Here is a 17,075-nt window from a genome sequence, read left to right as displayed (position 1 = left end):
GATGATGATGATAGAAGTATTTGGGAATCCTTTAGAATTGTAGGAAAGTCTAAAGATTCCGATTTCCGACGAATTGAGAACCTCCTCTTTTTTTGAAGTCGGTTAAAAATAGAACTGGGCGAGTCTGTCGGCGCTAGTTTATTTTTTAACGAAATCGTGTTAAAATTTGAGAGTAGGTAAACACTGTAGTGTGCCAATAGTCACCACTTGTCACACTAAATTTAACACTCTATAAATGTTGCTTATATCGTTGCCAACTGTTTTTTTCAAGAAATATTTAAGAGTGTGGAATTTCACGTATTGCAGATTTGTTACGGATACACTTATTACACGAGTTTAATAGATATCTCACTGTCAGATAGTTATTACCTATTAAAAAAACCGGCCAAGTGCGAGTCAGACTCGCGCATTTTTTGCAACATTTTTCACGATAAATCAAAAACTATTATACATAAAAATAAATAAAAATCTCTTTTAGAATGTACAGGTAAAGCCCTTTCATATGATACCCCACTTGGTATAGTTATCTTATTTTGAAAATTGAAACACATTTTTTTTTAAATGATGTAACCACAAATTCGCGGTTTTCATATTTATTCCTGTACTTGTGCTATAAGACCTACCTACTTAACAAATTTCATGATTCTAGGTCAACGGGAAGTAGGTACCTACCCTATAGGCTCCTTGACAGACAGATAGACAACAAAGTGATCCTATAAGGGTTCCGTTTTTCCTTTTGAGGTACGGAACCCTGAAAGCCAGACAAGTGCGAATTTGAACTCGGGTGGAGAGGGTTCCGTACTCGTAATCGGTGTATAGTGTTTGTATACGCAGGATAGGTTTTCCTGCAGGCCATCTATAAGTAAAGAACTATTTTCTGATATATAAGTATTTTTCTGTATTGTACCCACTTGGATAGCTATCTACTTACGTATTACATAACGTATACGTTATGTAATTGGTAAGGGTTTTTGAAGTATTAAATAAAATAACATAAATCAAGTTTTCAACAATTTGTATTTTTCGCACCTTAGGTCCTTAGGTGAATTTTCATATTAAATAAAAATTTCATTTTTCTCTTATATACACATTAAATTCAAATTTAGTCGGAGTGTATTTACAAAATATATTAAATAGAATTTAGTAAAAATTAGTGAGATTTAACAATACCTAATTTAAGAGCTTACAGCTATTTAAATTTAGAACATCAACAACATCTTTCACGCAGGTGAAAAAAAAAATAGTACACAAAATTCGTACTTATTCTTTAAGGTGAACACCATGAAACTCTTAAATACTTTGTACCTAAAACAGTGATTTCAAATGTATTTAGGTATACATAATAATGAGTTCCGCAACAAAGGTGTTAATATAACAGAGGTGTCAACAATGTAGTCTCATAGGCGCGGCACAACTTGCGATTCGACACTAGTCAAGTTCCCCCTAATGGTTCTGCAAATGAGCGGCCGCTGCAATCGCCGCAAATCTTCTTGGGCTCTGGCGCGTCAAACATCACAAACCTACACACTACGAAGTACTGCATGCTGCATTACGGGATTTCGAGACGGTCAAACGGCTTGACGTCAAGCACGTTGATTTGTTTTGCTTGATCAAGTAGCTTGAGCCAGCAAAGGTTGCCTGGTAGAGATTGCTTCAAGCAGTAAGGCCGCCTTTGCGCACAATTGTTTTTTCTTCTTTCTGTGTTGTGATCCTTTACATGTGTTTTTGTGTGCAATAAAGTGTTTCTATCAAACGGCTCTTTTCCCATTTCTCGAACACTGCCCGAACGTCGCGTCCAGCAAAATGTGGAATCGCATCCATCACCGTCATAAATGCTTAAACTCAAGCATCAAGCAAACTTTGTAAACGGTCAAAATGCTTGACTCAAGCAAAGTCTTTGTGCTTGACCGTCTCGGAAGCCATTAAAAATTATGTGACTGCGTAGGTTTGTTACTATGTGTGGCTTACGCCTGGCGGCACTTGTCGTCGACAAAGTGCCGCTCGTCTGTCTGTAAGAACACTGACTCGCCAGGGCCCGAGAAGATTTCCAACGATTGTACGAGATTTAATTACGTATTTCTTATTACAAATCGTATATTAATAACATCAACGCGATGCAACATTACATAAATGTAAGAATTTAGTCTTCTCCGTTTCAATTGTCACTCGTTTAACTAACATGAATTACACTTTATTAAAACCTATCTACGCTAGCCTTGCCTAACTGAGACCACGTCTCTTCTAAACAGTAGTAAAACATTATAAACTCGCACACCACATTCTCACCCGGTATATTGTTTAAAGGAGCGTGCAATCTCGTGCGTTCGTTGCATTCGCGGGAGACTTCATGTTAGAGCTTTTTATTAAAATTTCATCTCACTATATTGTGTGCAACGGAAAGCAGACCATTCGTAGAGCTGTGAAAAGCATGTTTCTACGTTAAATAAACGGAAAAGAAACATAATTTGAGTAACTTTTACAAGATAAAAACATATAAAAATAAATTCACAATAGGTTTAGATAAATCGTTAAATAAAGCACTGAGCTGTAAGAAACTACCTGGTTTTTGTACTCCCAAAATTTGTTTTGGTATGTAGATTGTAGACTGTAGAGCAACGATTTAAACTGGCGGTTTGTATTGTGAATTAAATTTTATGTCGCATCAATATCATGCAACATCAGTGGGGAGGGGTTACAAACTCTTTCCGCGAAGTAACCGCCATTCCCTTTAGTGCTCAGTTAGAAATATAGGCGCAAGAGTTAGTTATATTATTGTCAGATATCCTAAATTCATAACAATCGTACCTACATTACCCGAAAGGCCCACCCTGTTGCAATTTTCTACTTTTTGTTTTGTTTGTTGAAGTGGTAAGTAGGTATCCCCTGTATTTGTATCAACGTTAGTTTGTATTTATTTAACCAGCTACGAGTAAGTTAACATTTTTTTATTTAATAAATAACGTTCTATTGAACAACCGTGTTCTTAAGTTGAAGGCATTTTTGTTATACTTAGATTATTCTCGTAAATTAACTGACAACTTGTAAATCATTTGTGCTATCCTACTCATTTCTATAATAAGCAAGAGACGATAAAAATGACGAATGACCTGTGACTGCTCAAGCGCTCATCGACCTAACAACATCACAAAAAATAGTTGCACAAAAAGGCGATTGGCAAGTTTCTGCGGGAAATTGGGCCACAACAATTAAAGTACCAGAGCAAGCATACGTAGGTAGGTACATAAGCACAATGACAAATCGAAAACAAATGATATAAGAACAATTTACTTTCAGATTTTCTGATTAGTTCATTGGAAATCAGACAAAGGTATTATAAAAAAAGACTTTTTCATATATGCCTATAACGGGGATTTAAAAAATTCTGTATCAGTATTTTTGATTATAAATTAGCATGCAAAAATGCTCTTTGTTTGGTAAAACTGTCAAGAAGTTCGTCCTTGCCAAGATTTTGTGGTCCAAACTTGCCAATCTCCTTTAGATAATAATAGTAGCCGTAATTCAAACTTAAGCTGCGATTTACTTATCTACGCGATATTTATAATCTATACAGAAACCTATGAGTATTATAAATAAGGGGCCTTCGCTATAATTGCAAATAATTAATAATGATTAAGAGATCATAATTTAAATCCTACAAACTATTTTTACTAAATTAGTCTAATTACAAAAATGTTAAAATTATGTATATTATATTTATACCACTGGGAAACATAATGAAGTGAAGTAAGAGGATAACGAGTGCGAAAGGAACAAGGCCGGAGAGCGTTAATCTCAGTGTGGACCGACAGTCGGCCCCAAGTAATAGAGAAGAGATAGACTTGAGCAAATTTTGTTCAATAAACATTTGAGCAAGAAGATGATGACAGCAGCTGTCGAAAGTTAGAGAAATGGGTTCCAGGCTGATGGATGAGGGCAAACGGTAGTCGACATTCTCACACCCACATCTTCGACTAGAAATATTACAACAAAATATTTATAATAATTAATTATCACTTAATCAGCAGTCGTGTTACACTTAGTATTAAATAAAATTGCCGTGGCACGTCGTAAAGTTAAATGAATGGCACAGTTTCACGTTAGTTTCGTCAAGTATAAAGAACATTAAATACGTCCCTAATAAATATACCTACCTATAAGAAGGTAATCTCATTCGGATAATGTTTGCCACGGTTACGTTTAACACCAATAGAAGGTAAACATTTTAAAATTATAAACAATACCTATCTACGCTCGTTAATCTAAAACTCTATTATAATAGCGGATGGCAAACACTTTCCAAACACACCTAGGTACATTCTCAGCAAATAGGCCTAGTACATACCTATCACTTCGTAACGATCACCTCTATGCACACACATGAACTTGACCTTACGGTCGATAACAATCTGAGAAACGTATGAATTCTTACAAGACTATCGTCAGACAGAAAGATATGTGTCAGCGCTGCGTCAGCGTCGAGAGGCAGCGCCTCGTCGTCCGTCGCGCTGGACGCTTTAGGCCACATCGCTTCGTATTTATATTTGTTCCCAGTCTAGTTCATTCGATTATCCTATCTAATTAAAATAAATACATCGAGTCAATCGTTTCTATCATAATAGTTACAAATATGTATAAAAAGATATATAAATTTCGGTGAATTTACAAATGTAGAGTTAATAAAGCTTCGTTAAAGACAATTTTTTTACACCTATGCGATGAAATTATTTGATAACTTCAACGTGAAAATTATAGAGTTCATTGATCCGCCGGTGCGGAGACCGCGGGCTCGTCGCCACTGGAATGTGCGGGCGAGGGCGCGGCGGCGGGCGCGGGGGCCGCGGGCTAGAGCGCGTGCGGCTCGTGCGGGTGCGCCGGGCCGCCGCCGCGCTCGCGCTTCAGCCGCTGCTTCAGGTGCACCTTGGCGTGCCGCTTCTTCTCGTCCGAGCGCGCGAACTTGCGCCCGCACACGTCGCAGGCGAACGGCTTCTCGCCGGTGTGCGTCCGCACGTGCGTCGTCAAGTGGTCCGACCGACTGAACGATCGCATGCAGATGCGGCACTGGAACGGCTTCTGCCCCGTGTGGATGCGGATGTGCCTCGTCAGCTCGTCCGACCTCGAAAACCTCCGGTCGCAGCCCTCCACCGGGCACGCGTACGGGCGCTCGTGGACCGGCGTCTTGCTCGGCCGATTGGGGTATTTGCGCGGCTTGACGGCGACCAGGCGCAACGGCTGCGCGCTCTGCTGGTACACTTGGGACAGGATCTCGTGGCCCTTGCTCGTGGACGGGTTGTACTCGGCGAGCTGCACGGGCCTGTTGTCGCCGGCGGGGCTGGGGTACGGCTCGCGCTTGGGCACGCCCGAGGGGCCGGGCGCCGGCTGCGGCACGGCGTACTCCTGCGCGTCCCACGAGTGCTGCGGCGGCGGCTGCGGCTGCTGCCGGTAGTCGCAGTGCTGCGGCGCGCACGCCTGCGCCGGCGGGCAGTACGCGGCCTGGCACTCGGGCGGCAGCAGCTCGACGCGCTCCTCGTACTCCTGCTGGAAGTACTTGTCGACGCTGCCCGGGCCGGGGCCGGACGGCAGCAGCCACTGCAGCGCCGGCGAGGGCGCGCGCTTGCCGCCCAGCGGCGGCCCGTACAGCGACGCGCTGGCGCTGGACGCGTTGCTCGCGTCCTCCGCGCGCGCGCCCGGCGACAGCGACGCCTCGTGCTTGTGGCGGCGTGGCGAACATCCTAGCGACAACTCATCGCCTGGCAAAGTACCTGTAACAAACAGATACGATTCCGTCACTTATAGCACAGAAGTAGGTATACCTAGTACCTCACATGTTATGGTAGATAATAGATATACGATACTATCTACACAGTCAGTAGACCTTAGACCCGTGACTGAAAAAATAACAATTCGGTCTGGTTTTCCATCTAAGTACCTATCTATTGCATAACTTCCTATTTTCAAAAACTAAGTAGAGCTTGTCTATTTTGAAAGGGCGCGCCCCACTACATAATTTTGTTGATTTAGATGTGTAAATTGCGGTGGTGGGGCGCGTCATTTCAAAATAGACAAGCTCTATCTTAGTAGGTAGAGGTCCTACTTATCTACAGATACGTAGGTAGGTACTCATTGGTACCTAAATAAAAAAGTCCTGTCTGTAAGTAAGTGCACTGTTTGGTTTTTCATTTTATTATTGACCAATATAAAAATGCAAAATAAAAACGTCTAGGTACCTACTAATTGATGAAAGTAAACTGAAGTGAAGTAGGAAAAAAAAAATGACCAAAAAATCCACTAATCGTTTTATATTTTCTCCTTTTAAAATGTTTACATTTCCTATATGATGTATGAGCTGTAGGTATGGCGGTACATATTTAGGAATATTTAATTGTTAGGTAGGTATTATTAATTGGAGTTATCGAATATTTTGCGTGTTTTGTAACAGGCGCGCAGCGGATGTGGTGATAAGCGGCGGAAGTCGATATGCTCGTCTATCAATGCTCTAACTGGTGGACGTTCACCGTGAGCAGTCCTAACATTACCTATCCTATTATTTTATTATAGACACAGGAAAAAATCCTATTGGATTCCTTTTGCAATTTGTTAAGCTGGACCACAACGTGGGTTGGAATAAAATAGTGCTAGTTCTTTGGGAATTCTTGTGAAAGTACCTACCTAGTTAGAAGTTTGTCTCAATTATGGGACTCTGACGTCCTACTCTCGGCATTGGTTGGTAATATAATTTCTAGTTAAGCCGAGAAGTTCAAGAATAAAATTAATTCTTGTTAGGTAAGTATAAGTAATTAGTTTTTGTACATTCTACATTTTATTAAAACTATTTACTTTAAATTTGCAGAAGTAGGTTGGTAAACATTAATTTTTCAACATTTTAAATTTTATGATCAAAAATATTATTTTAATTTTAATTTTTATAGAGCCAACCTGTTAATTTTTTATGACAAAGAAAATTTTAATTTTTAATCGTCAGCATGTTTTCACGGAAAAAAATAATAATTTTACAGTCAACATGTTGAGGTTTTATAAAAACGAAATACCTATTAAAATTTTAATTTTTAACTGTCAAAATTTCACGGAAAAGATTTGTTTTTTTTTTAATTATCAACATTTTTACGAAAAAAGAATTAATACTTATCAATATTAGGTAAGTACCTAAATATTTTATCACAAAAGATTTAACCGTAAAATAAATTAAAAAAAAAAAAACAAAAGATTTAAACTTTTGTAGAGTCAACAACTTTAATGAAAAGAATAATTTTTGAGAGTTTAAGAGTATTTATTTTCTGAAGATGATCAAAACTTTTGCGGTTAATTAAATACTCACTAAGCTTGAAAAGTGATTTAAAAAATATTTGTGGCTGATACTAAAAATAAGGAATTTAAAAGATAAAATTTGCTTGCTGAACATTTATAGAAAATAATTACTATTCAATTCAAATTTTAACAATTGAGGACAGCAAAATTGCCTAAGTCCTTAAATACTTAATAACTTTTTTTAAATATTTTGGCTGGTATGTAGGTAAGCATATTTACCACAGGCAGGACAAGTTGGCAACACAAATAAATGATTTGCAAGTGAACTGTCACATAACAACACTAAGGAGCAATCACTGCTAAAAGGCACACCGAACCGCCGCAAAATGACAATGAAAACTTTTCATTCAAGATTTCCCGGCTCCAGTATCGACCCGTCCCTATAGCGCGGGTTAGCGAACTTTCCATTTCACTACGTCCATCATGTACCTACATTACTTAAAACCACTGAGTTTAATAAAACTACTGCAGCTGAACAAACGATCGGTCAATTCATTTTGTTCACTCATGTGCCTTGGATCCTCGAGTAACACTTTATTAATGATCATTTATTATTTAACTATTTGCAACACTACGCAGGGCAGCAGAAAAAGATTGCGTGTTCACGGCGAGTGACGGAAAATGCAGTGTTTATTTACAACGTTATCGGTCGGAAACCGACGGGGGCGAGTTCCGCCTACGGCTGAAGTGATACGGCGCGTGATTTGCGAGTCGGCGCACCTGATATAGGAGGAGGTTCGAGCAGACTCGGGAAGAAGGCCGGCAGATCCGACGTGGTGACGGGCGTGTTGAGGTCTGCGGGCGCGCCGCCGGCGTAGGGCGCCGGCGCCGGCTTAAGCGCGCAGTCGAAGCCGAGTGTGCCCACGTCCGCCAGCGAGAGAAGGTGCGGGCCGGTCGGCGGCTCCGTGTCGGTGCCCATGCCGTCCGGCACCACCTGCTCCTCAGCCCACGGGCCGAGCGGTATTACGAACAGCGCCAGCGTGAAAACGGCCTCTCACGCGGCCGGTGCGAAAGGGACTGGTGCCGCGCGACCCCGCGCCGCAGTTTTATCAATGGAGCCGCGGTCCCATATTCGGTAGCGGCGCGCGCATCTCCACCAATCGTGCGGCAGTGTGTGCCCCCCCTTGGCTGACGTCACCGCCCGACACCGCCCACCGCCCGCGCCGCCCCCCTCAGTGCCCGCCACCCTCCACCCGCTTTAACTGGCTCGTCGCTTATCTCTGCCCGCTCTCGCTTCCGTTCCCGCTCCCGCTTAAACCTCCATCCTACAGCTACTTTTTCAAAACCATTTTCAAATTCATAATTTTTATAGGAGAACATTTGATTCAACTAGGCCCTTTTTTCAAGTTCTGTCTCTCATAGAATCTACCTTAATTAACATCTTAACATTTAAAACTTCACAATTTTTAGGGTTCCGTACCTCAAAAGGAAAAAAGGAACCCTTATAGCATCACTAATTTATTGTCTGTCCGTCTGTTCGTCCGTCCGTCCGTCGTATCTGTCAAAAAACCTATAGGTTACTTCCCGTTGACCTAGAATCATGAAAGTTAGTAGGTAGGTCTTACATCACAAGTACTTACAGGAATAAATCTGAAAACCACGAATTTATGGTTACATCATTTAAAAAAAAATGTGTTTCAATTTTCAAAATAAGATAACTATACTAGCCAGCCTTCTGTCACACGTCGTATCCTACGAATCAACAACACACAACGGTCGGAGTGGCGTTTTTTTTTGCTGATATAAAATCTACTCAGAATCATCTTAGTAAAAATAATGTAGAGTCACTTTTGTTAGCTGCATGAGTCAATAATGCATTTCTGTACAAAGATTATGTACTTATATCACTTCGACTCTTGTTGCTGCCAACTATGTAGTTTGCTATTCTCGGAAAACTCTCCGTGACGAAGAAAATCGATAGGTAGGTATAGGTATCATTTTCTTTGCCCTTGATCTTGGTAGATAGGTAGGTACTTACCTAGGTGAGTATACCTACTTACTTATTGGATAGGTATTTGGATATTCGTCATTAGTAAATATAAGACGCTGATTGCAGGTAGGAACCTACTAGGTAGGTACCTCCCTACTCATCTATTTATTTCAAGATAAAAAGTTTAAAAAGCGTGAAATAAAAACTAAATTAAAAATTTAAAAAACCCCTGAAACAAAAACGTCTAAAAAGTAAGAATAATAATAAGTACCTAAGTAGGTATGTTATAATAAGTATAATAATAAGTATGGCCCTTTATACAGAGTGATTGGTAATTAGTAGGTATCTACATATATTATGACGACAGGTATACCCATGCTACTTTGATCTGATAAATACAATACTGAAGTAAAATGACTAAATAAAATTATAAAAATTTCTTTAAATAGTAAAATTTTTATCCCAGCGCTCGTTACGTCGGGGGACCGCTAAAAGATAACAGAAACTAAGTCCTAGGTAGGTACAGACCTACTTATTCTTCCTACAACAGATGCTTTCATAGCTGTTTCTTTCGGAACTTTGGCGGTCCGCTGACGCGGACGCGACGAGCGCTTGGCTAAAACGTTATTTTTAAAATCTTTTTAAAAATAAGATAATACAAAAATTATAAAAAAAAAAAATAGTAATAAATAATAGGATTAGAAAAATAAATAGTAGTTAAAGTAAATTTTTGTGAAATAATATATTTTTAAACAAAGTGTAAAATTAGAAGAATAACTAGATAACTAATAATAATAGAACTTTAGAGTTAAGAAGAAATTGTAAGGAATATAAATAAAGCTTTTTATTATTATATTATTATACATACATATCTAAGTAAGTACTTATTATTATAACATACCTACTTATCGGTATTTTGTGTCCGGGTTTTTTAAATTTTTAATTTAATTTTTATTCAACTTATTAAACTCAGCGCTCACCACTGCGTCAGGGAAGTCTTCTAAAATGACTTGTTATTCAAGTATGGTACGCGACAGGTCGACATGGCAATTGGGGTATGAGGCGGGGGGAAACCCCGCATACCCGCACGTCACCCGCGCTATCCAGCACCGGATGTGTGGGTGTGCGAGGCGTCCCCAACCCGATTGCCATCTCGACCTGTCGCGAGCTATACCTACCTCGTCTAAACTTTACACCAGCTTTTGAACTGTTAGTAGGTGGGATTCAAACTACCTGTATGTCTTTAAATGGACGTACCTACGATACATATTATTATGTATCTACAGACGTACAATGTAGATACAGGTGGGCATGAGCAAGGTAATGATTATATCCATTACTAATTGGCGGATTGTGACAGCTAGCAGTTGGGTACTGCGTTGCAATTATTGTACTTATCTACTTGAAGTTAGCGAGTGGGCGGTATCAATACCTACGTATTTACCTAATGCAGGTCCTTCTTTTTTGCGGTGATTTTATTAATTTTACTTAATAATAATTACGTAGTAAGGTCTTGATCCTAACGCTAACGGTGTTTCGTTTTAGATTCATTTTTTGTAAGCAAACCTCACCATAAATTCGGGTGCACAAAGTTCCACGTCGCGCCATCCCATCAAAGTAAGTACGATTAAATACCTAGGTACCTACGTCAAGAATTGTACCTATATGAAATATATAGGTAGGTAGGTATCATTATTTCAAATAATAAACCATAAAATTCTTGTGAGAGAGATTTCAAGCAAAATAAGTTCAGAGAAATAACTTTTATCTAAGAAATAAATTTGACGTATTGACAGATTTCCTATACAAAACCGGCTAAGTGCGGTCAGACTCGCGCACCGAGGGTTCCGTACTCGGATATTTTTTCCGATAAATCAAAAACTATTATGCATAAAAATAAACATCTGTTTTAGAATGGACAAGTAAAGCCCTTTACCTATATGATACCCCACTTGTAGTTATCTGACTTTGAAAATTGAAACACATTTAAATTTTTTTTAATGATGTATCAGCTAACCACAAATTCGGGGTTTTCAGATTTATTCCTGTACTTGTGGTATAAGATCTTACCTACCTGCATTTCATGATTCTAGGTCAACGGGAAGTACCCTATAGGTTTCTCGACAGACACGACGGACGGACGGACGGACAGACAGACATACAGACAACTAAGTGATCCTATAAGGGTTCCGTTTTTCCTTTTGAGGTATGCAGTTACCTACGGATCCCTAAAGACTGTCAAACCTTCTTTATTCCTCGGATAAAAGTTATTTGCCGATTGAAAAATCGGCTATAGGTAGTTAGGCCAATTAATTATACACTGAACCTGTCCAAATTAGCTATAGATATAAGTAGGTACTTATATCTGAGCCTTCTCGCAAAATCACTATTCATACTTAGGCGAAAATCAATCGAAAATTTCTATAGCAGTTTTGAAATTAGATAAGTGCACGCACAGGCAGAACAACTTGGCGGAGGGACTTCATTTTATAATATTTGTGTTGTGAATAAACAATATGGAAGTGTCGTGGTGTATGCTTAGGTATAGATTGCAGAGCGAGGAGGAGGCGTAAGGACAATGGCCGGCGGTGGCCGCCGCAGCCGAGACTCGCCGACGCCAGCGGGCCCACATGCAACCGCTAACCCAATTATCGCGTAACGGACACGATAAAGAAAAATAACAAACCCACGATTTCACCGGCGTCTAATTATAGCGCGCTATTTGTGGGTGCGCGGGCGCAGCGCATAGCGTGGCCGCGATGTCAGGGCTATTCCGGGCCGTCAGCTGACGCTCCCGCGCAGCGCCGCCACGCCGCGCTCGTAAACACCACGCAACCGATTGACGTAGAATGCGAACAATCGAGTTTTCAGCAGGTGAATCACGAGATGAAAACGTCCTGCGGGATCGCTCTATAATTAACTTGACTACTTTTGGTTCGGACTTCAGAGGCGGGGATCTATTTCTGCGCGTTATCCTAATGCCCGTGTCTATTTTCGTGGCTTGACTGTTTCATTACATATTTTCGTTTGTTGATCTCTGTGCAGACTACAGACGTCATAGTTTTCTGAGATGGTGTCTAATCAATGTTTTACTGTTGACGCATTGAAGATTCTTTTATTAACCCCCGACCCAAAAAGAGGGGTGTTATAAGTTTGACGTGTGTATCTGTGTATCTGTGTATCTGTCTGTGGCATCGTAGCGCCTAAACGAATGAACCGATTTTAATTTACTTTTTTTGTTTGAAAGGTGGCTCGATCGAGAGTGTTCTTAGCTATAATCCAAAAAAATTGGTTCAGCCATTTAAGAGTTATCAGCTCTTTTCTAGTTTTCTTGTAGAAAAGAAGGTTAGATAACCATTAGGTTCTTAATATTATGTCAATTGACAAATTTATGTCAAGCTGTCAAGATGCCTTCACTTGTCGGGGGTGTAATAAATATTTAATTTACACTAATTGTCCTAAGTATAGTTTATGAGAAAACCGTAGGAGGAAATAGCTCAACAAATTAGCCAGTTGAATTGGCAGTGGTCAGGTCTTGTATTCCGCAGAACCGCGTATCAGCAAGCGCAGTGTGGGACCACCTCCAACCCGCTGGACTGAGGACCTTAAAAGAAGGTAGCAGGAAGTGGGTGGTTGCGGAAGGTGGAGGACCGTGTTTGGTGGCGCATGTTCAGCAGTGGACGCATAGATATAGGCTATTTAGACTGAATGCTTGGACCGGGCATATATCTCTATCGTTTAGGTCGTGTGTACAAATATGTAACCCGAGGCAACCGTGGGATGTCAACAACAACAAACAGTTTTGTATTGGCTAGCGGCTCCCACGGCGGTAGTCGGAGCCGGTGGTGGGTGTATGGCTAGTGTAGAGTAGGTAGGTACGAGAGCTCGTGGCTTTGAGCATTTAGTAAACTAAGTGCAGCTTTTGCCCGCGATTTTTTAAAGATTACTCAGGTACTTACTATGTTTTCCCGGAATAAAAACCATCCTATATTCTGTCCCAGGAAAAGAGCTCTGTGTGCGAAATTTCATCTAGATCGGTTGCGGAGCGGCTGACATGTGAAATGGTAACAGATAGAGAGATAATTTTATTAATTATTCATAATATTATTTAATACGTACGTAAGTAGATGTACTATTATAAAATAACCAAAAGGACGGTAAAAGGAAGGTTCAAATCTCACCTGTTGAACTATTGGTCTATAGTAGGGATGTTATGGATATATAATTTCGGATCCGGATATGGATATGGATATTGGTAAAAAATAATATCGGTTTTGGTTACGGTTATGGATGTTAAATTATTTCGGATTATCCGATAGTTTCGGTTACGGATATTAATTTTTTAAGGAACTGTAAAATGTGATATGATGAAGGGGTCGCATTCCAGCGGAATGCACAGTTAATTCGTATGAGTGTAGTATTTAGTTAGACTCCGCCCTATCCGAAACTATCCAAAACTTTTATTACGGATTCAGTTACGGTTACGGATATTTTTTTTATTTCGGATATCCGATAGTTTCGGTTACGGATATGGATATCCATAACAACACTAGTCTATAGGTAGGTACCACAGCCTCGTACCTACACACTTTATCTACGGCTATAGATCATAATCTACGCTTACTTTTGAAAGGAAAAATGAAAAAAACCCATTTGAAGTAAAAAAAAATTGAAGCCTGTTTTTTTTTTTAAGATTTTTTATTTCACTATTTTTAGTGGCCCCACTGTACTAAAATATGCTATGCCTAGTTAAAAACCTACCGTTTACTAAGCTATTAGGTACACTTATCGCGAGCAATTTCAAAGATATTCATCACATTTTCACCAAAATATGGGACCTGCAAAGTGTGCCCTTTGCAACAAAAAAAATCCAAATTTGTCCAGGCGTCTTTGAGTAGGTAATCGGCCAACATATTATTATATACATTAAAAATATATATATAATAATATATATATATATTATATTATAATAATAATATAACAATTTTAACGACAAAGTCGTTAAAATTGTTTTAAACATGGCTTTATGGCTTAGCAAAAAAAAATTAGTCGAACAAATTTTTGAATTAGGCACTCTCCTAAGAGCTAATAGGTACTATAGGTAGGTAGGTACTTTTCTTTTCTACACTTTTTACTATCAGTGTACTATGAGTGGGTTCACTTCCTAAAGTCTGTAGTGGGTGGCCACTACAGACTTTACGAAGTGAAGCCACTTCTCTACTAGGGTGTACTTACTCGTAATTAAGAAGAACGTTAGCGATTTAGCGCTATTATTATACTAACTAAACACAACCCAATACTTATACAAATAACCATTTACCTTATAAGTACTTAGGTAGGTAGGTACGTGTAGTTTTAGAGATTTAGTATTTTTCAAAACCCGGAATGTATAGCGTGCAATACTCGTGTCAGGGCCCCACCTACGACGTGGCATTGACCCCGCGGCACCTATTTACGCAACGTTCGTTGACCTCTATTTGAAAAAAATCGCGTGTGTTTGTGCTATCTTTTCAATCAGTAGGTAATCATCTGTACTACCTATAGGTAGGTAGGTAGCCTGTTTTCATTTCTACTAGCCTTTTTAATAATAAGATCGTTAATAGGACGTATCTAGATTCTAGAAAAAAAGCAAAAGCTCTTGGATCTATTAAGTTTTCGGTGTGCTAAATGTGTATTTGGAGCACTTGATTACGACAGTATCGGCATGGAACTTGAAAGATAATCTTGTGATGAATGCCGACGTAGAAAGTCACAACTATCTTTAGCATGTCTCGTCGTTGTTTTGGCAAGCTCTCGGCAAGCTCGTACTTTGTAAGTAGGTATTAATAACTGTTTCAAATGTAATTCTAGATATTAATGACGCGTTTATTGATGCTATGAATAATATATTAATAATAGGTTTATTTCAAGTAACGATTTATGTTTACCTCCTATAGGTACCTAATCTCATACAAAAACAGAGAGAGCGCTATACTAACTTTGCGGCTAAGTTACGATAGCGCTCTCTCTGTTACGTATCCATACAAATGATAAAGCCAAACAGAGAGAGCACTATAATATTAACTTCATTCCGTGGATAGGTTATAATTTATCGTACATCATACTGTAGTATGTACATAATATTATATATCTGGCCTTAGAGCGATCTCCATTCCTAACAAATGAAATTGATACACTACAAGATTTGTATAGATTACAATACTATGTGAAAAATGCTAGTCAAACGGTGGCCGATAACACGAACGAAAATAACGTGACGCGAACGCGACCGTGCGAACGGCTGATGCGAAATTATATCGAAAAGTTGGCTTCGCGTGCTGGTATGTATCTAGGTAACGTCGGCCGCGCGTCACACCATCATGTCACCTTTATTATTACGCCGCCACTCGAAAAATGTAAGTAATTTTACAAAGATTCATCAGCGCTGACGTACCTATGCCTTTTCTATATCGTTTCAGCCATAAAATTCAGCTAATCGATGCTCCTATTTACCTACGCACGATTCTTTGCGTCGGGACTCGTATGACGATATCACTGGCGTTAGTGATTAGGCAGGTTCTCATAAAAAGCTTACTTACGTACGTATGAGTAAATAGCTATAAATATAGATGAAACTTTCTAAAGATATCTTATGCCTCACTGAGCATTGGCTCAATAGTTATCAATTAATAGTAAATTTAAAACATTATCAATTGTCAAGTGCGTTCTCTAGAAAGAAAGCTATACGCGGAGGGTCTTTAATATTAACCCGCAACAATATCAATTATAAAGAACGGAAAGACATTGTTAATCTTTCATTGGAACGCACTATTGAGCTGTCCTGTGTTGAGCTGGAGCGCTATATTGTCGTCTGCGTGTACCGACCCCCCTCAGGTGACTTTGTTCTGTTTGAGGACGTTATGGAAGAGGCCTTGAGGCGGATATGTAGGTCATCAAAAAAGATATTAGTTTGTGGAGACTTCAATATTGATATTTTGCTTCACACTTCTTTTACTGACAGATTACTCAATTTATTTAAAAGCTTTAATTTACAGAAAATTTTCAATGAACCAACACGGATAACTGCAAATTCAGCCACTTGTATAGATAACATTTTCTGTGACTGTAAGATTGTCGCAAAATCGATCATGACGAATCTAAGATCCGATCACTGTGGACAAATGATATCTGTTCCCAGTGATAATCAAGACATAACAAAGTTAATAAAGTATAGGCCAGTAACCACTAAAAAGGTAGAGCAGTTCAAACTAAAGGTTTTAACTGCTTTACCTAAACTTGACTTTACTCAGGGTGGTCCGGATGAACACTATAATGCTTTTTTTGATCTCATAAACTCTCAATTTAATTCTACCTTTAAAATTGTAGAAAAAAAACTGTTTAAAAATCTTAAATTTAGTGACTGGGCTACTGTTGGCATCTATAAAAGTAGAAATAAGTTGTTCGACTTGTATGCAGAAAAACAATATAACTACACTCCCACATTTGTTGAATATGTAAAAAATTATTCAAAATTATTCAAAAAGGTTTGCATACAAGCAAAGTCACTCTGCATAAAGCAAAAAATTATTAATTCTGATAATAAAATTAAAGCAGCTTGGGATATCATCACGGATGAAACTGGGAAACAAAAAGTGCATAACAATAAATTGGAGCTAAAAATTAATAACCGTATTATTGACTCCAATATTGAAATTGCAAATACATTTGAGAATTTTTTCCAGAACATTCCAGTCATCACTACTAGTTCCCTTAGCTCTTCACCAACAGAAGCCTATGATCTTCTCAGGGCCAATGTCACTGAATGCGGTGTGTTGTTTAGGTT

At 39.2% G+C, this 17,075-nt stretch overlaps 3 protein-coding genes across 5 annotated transcripts in view; all 3 read right to left on the bottom strand.

The window, feature by feature from the left end:
• LOC123870135 overlaps positions 1-17,075 on the bottom strand; it is a 275,095-nt gene that overhangs the window by 157,501 nt on the left and 100,519 nt on the right. The gene's annotated exons all lie outside the window — the stretch shown is intronic.
• Positions 999-17,075, bottom strand: part of LOC123870129 (early growth response protein 3) — a 49,057-nt gene continuing 32,980 nt past the window's right edge. Inside the window, exons 1-2 of one of the 2 annotated variants that reach the window (XM_045913303.1) lie at positions 8,044-8,179; positions 999-5,759 (exon numbers count right to left, since the gene is read on the bottom strand). In XM_045913303.1, the coding sequence (XP_045769259.1) occupies positions 4,709-5,728 (1,020 nt within the window). In that variant the 5' untranslated portion in view covers positions 5,729-5,759; positions 8,044-8,179 and the 3' untranslated portion in view covers positions 999-4,708. Of the gene's footprint in view, positions 5,760-8,043; positions 8,180-17,075 lie in introns of those variants that run through there. The other variant, XM_045913302.1, reaches the window with a different exon arrangement.
• LOC123870141 lies at positions 7,292-8,433 on the bottom strand. Its single transcript, XM_045913317.1, has one exon. The coding sequence runs from the start codon at positions 8,240-8,242 to the stop codon at positions 8,000-8,002; it is 243 nt and encodes an 80-aa protein (XP_045769273.1). The 5' UTR covers positions 8,243-8,433; the 3' UTR covers positions 7,292-7,999.

This window comes from Maniola jurtina, chromosome 12 (genome assembly GCF_905333055.1).
Source record: "Maniola jurtina chromosome 12, ilManJurt1.1, whole genome shotgun sequence".
NCBI lineage: Eukaryota > Metazoa > Arthropoda > Insecta > Lepidoptera > Nymphalidae > Maniola > Maniola jurtina.
This window is presented reverse-complemented; position numbering and strand designations above follow the sequence as displayed.

Coding starts and splice junctions, on each gene's coding strand:
- LOC123870141 (XM_045913317.1), bottom strand. CDS start 8,242: ATGGGCACCGACACGGAGCCGCCGACCGGCCCGCACCTTCTCTCGCTG.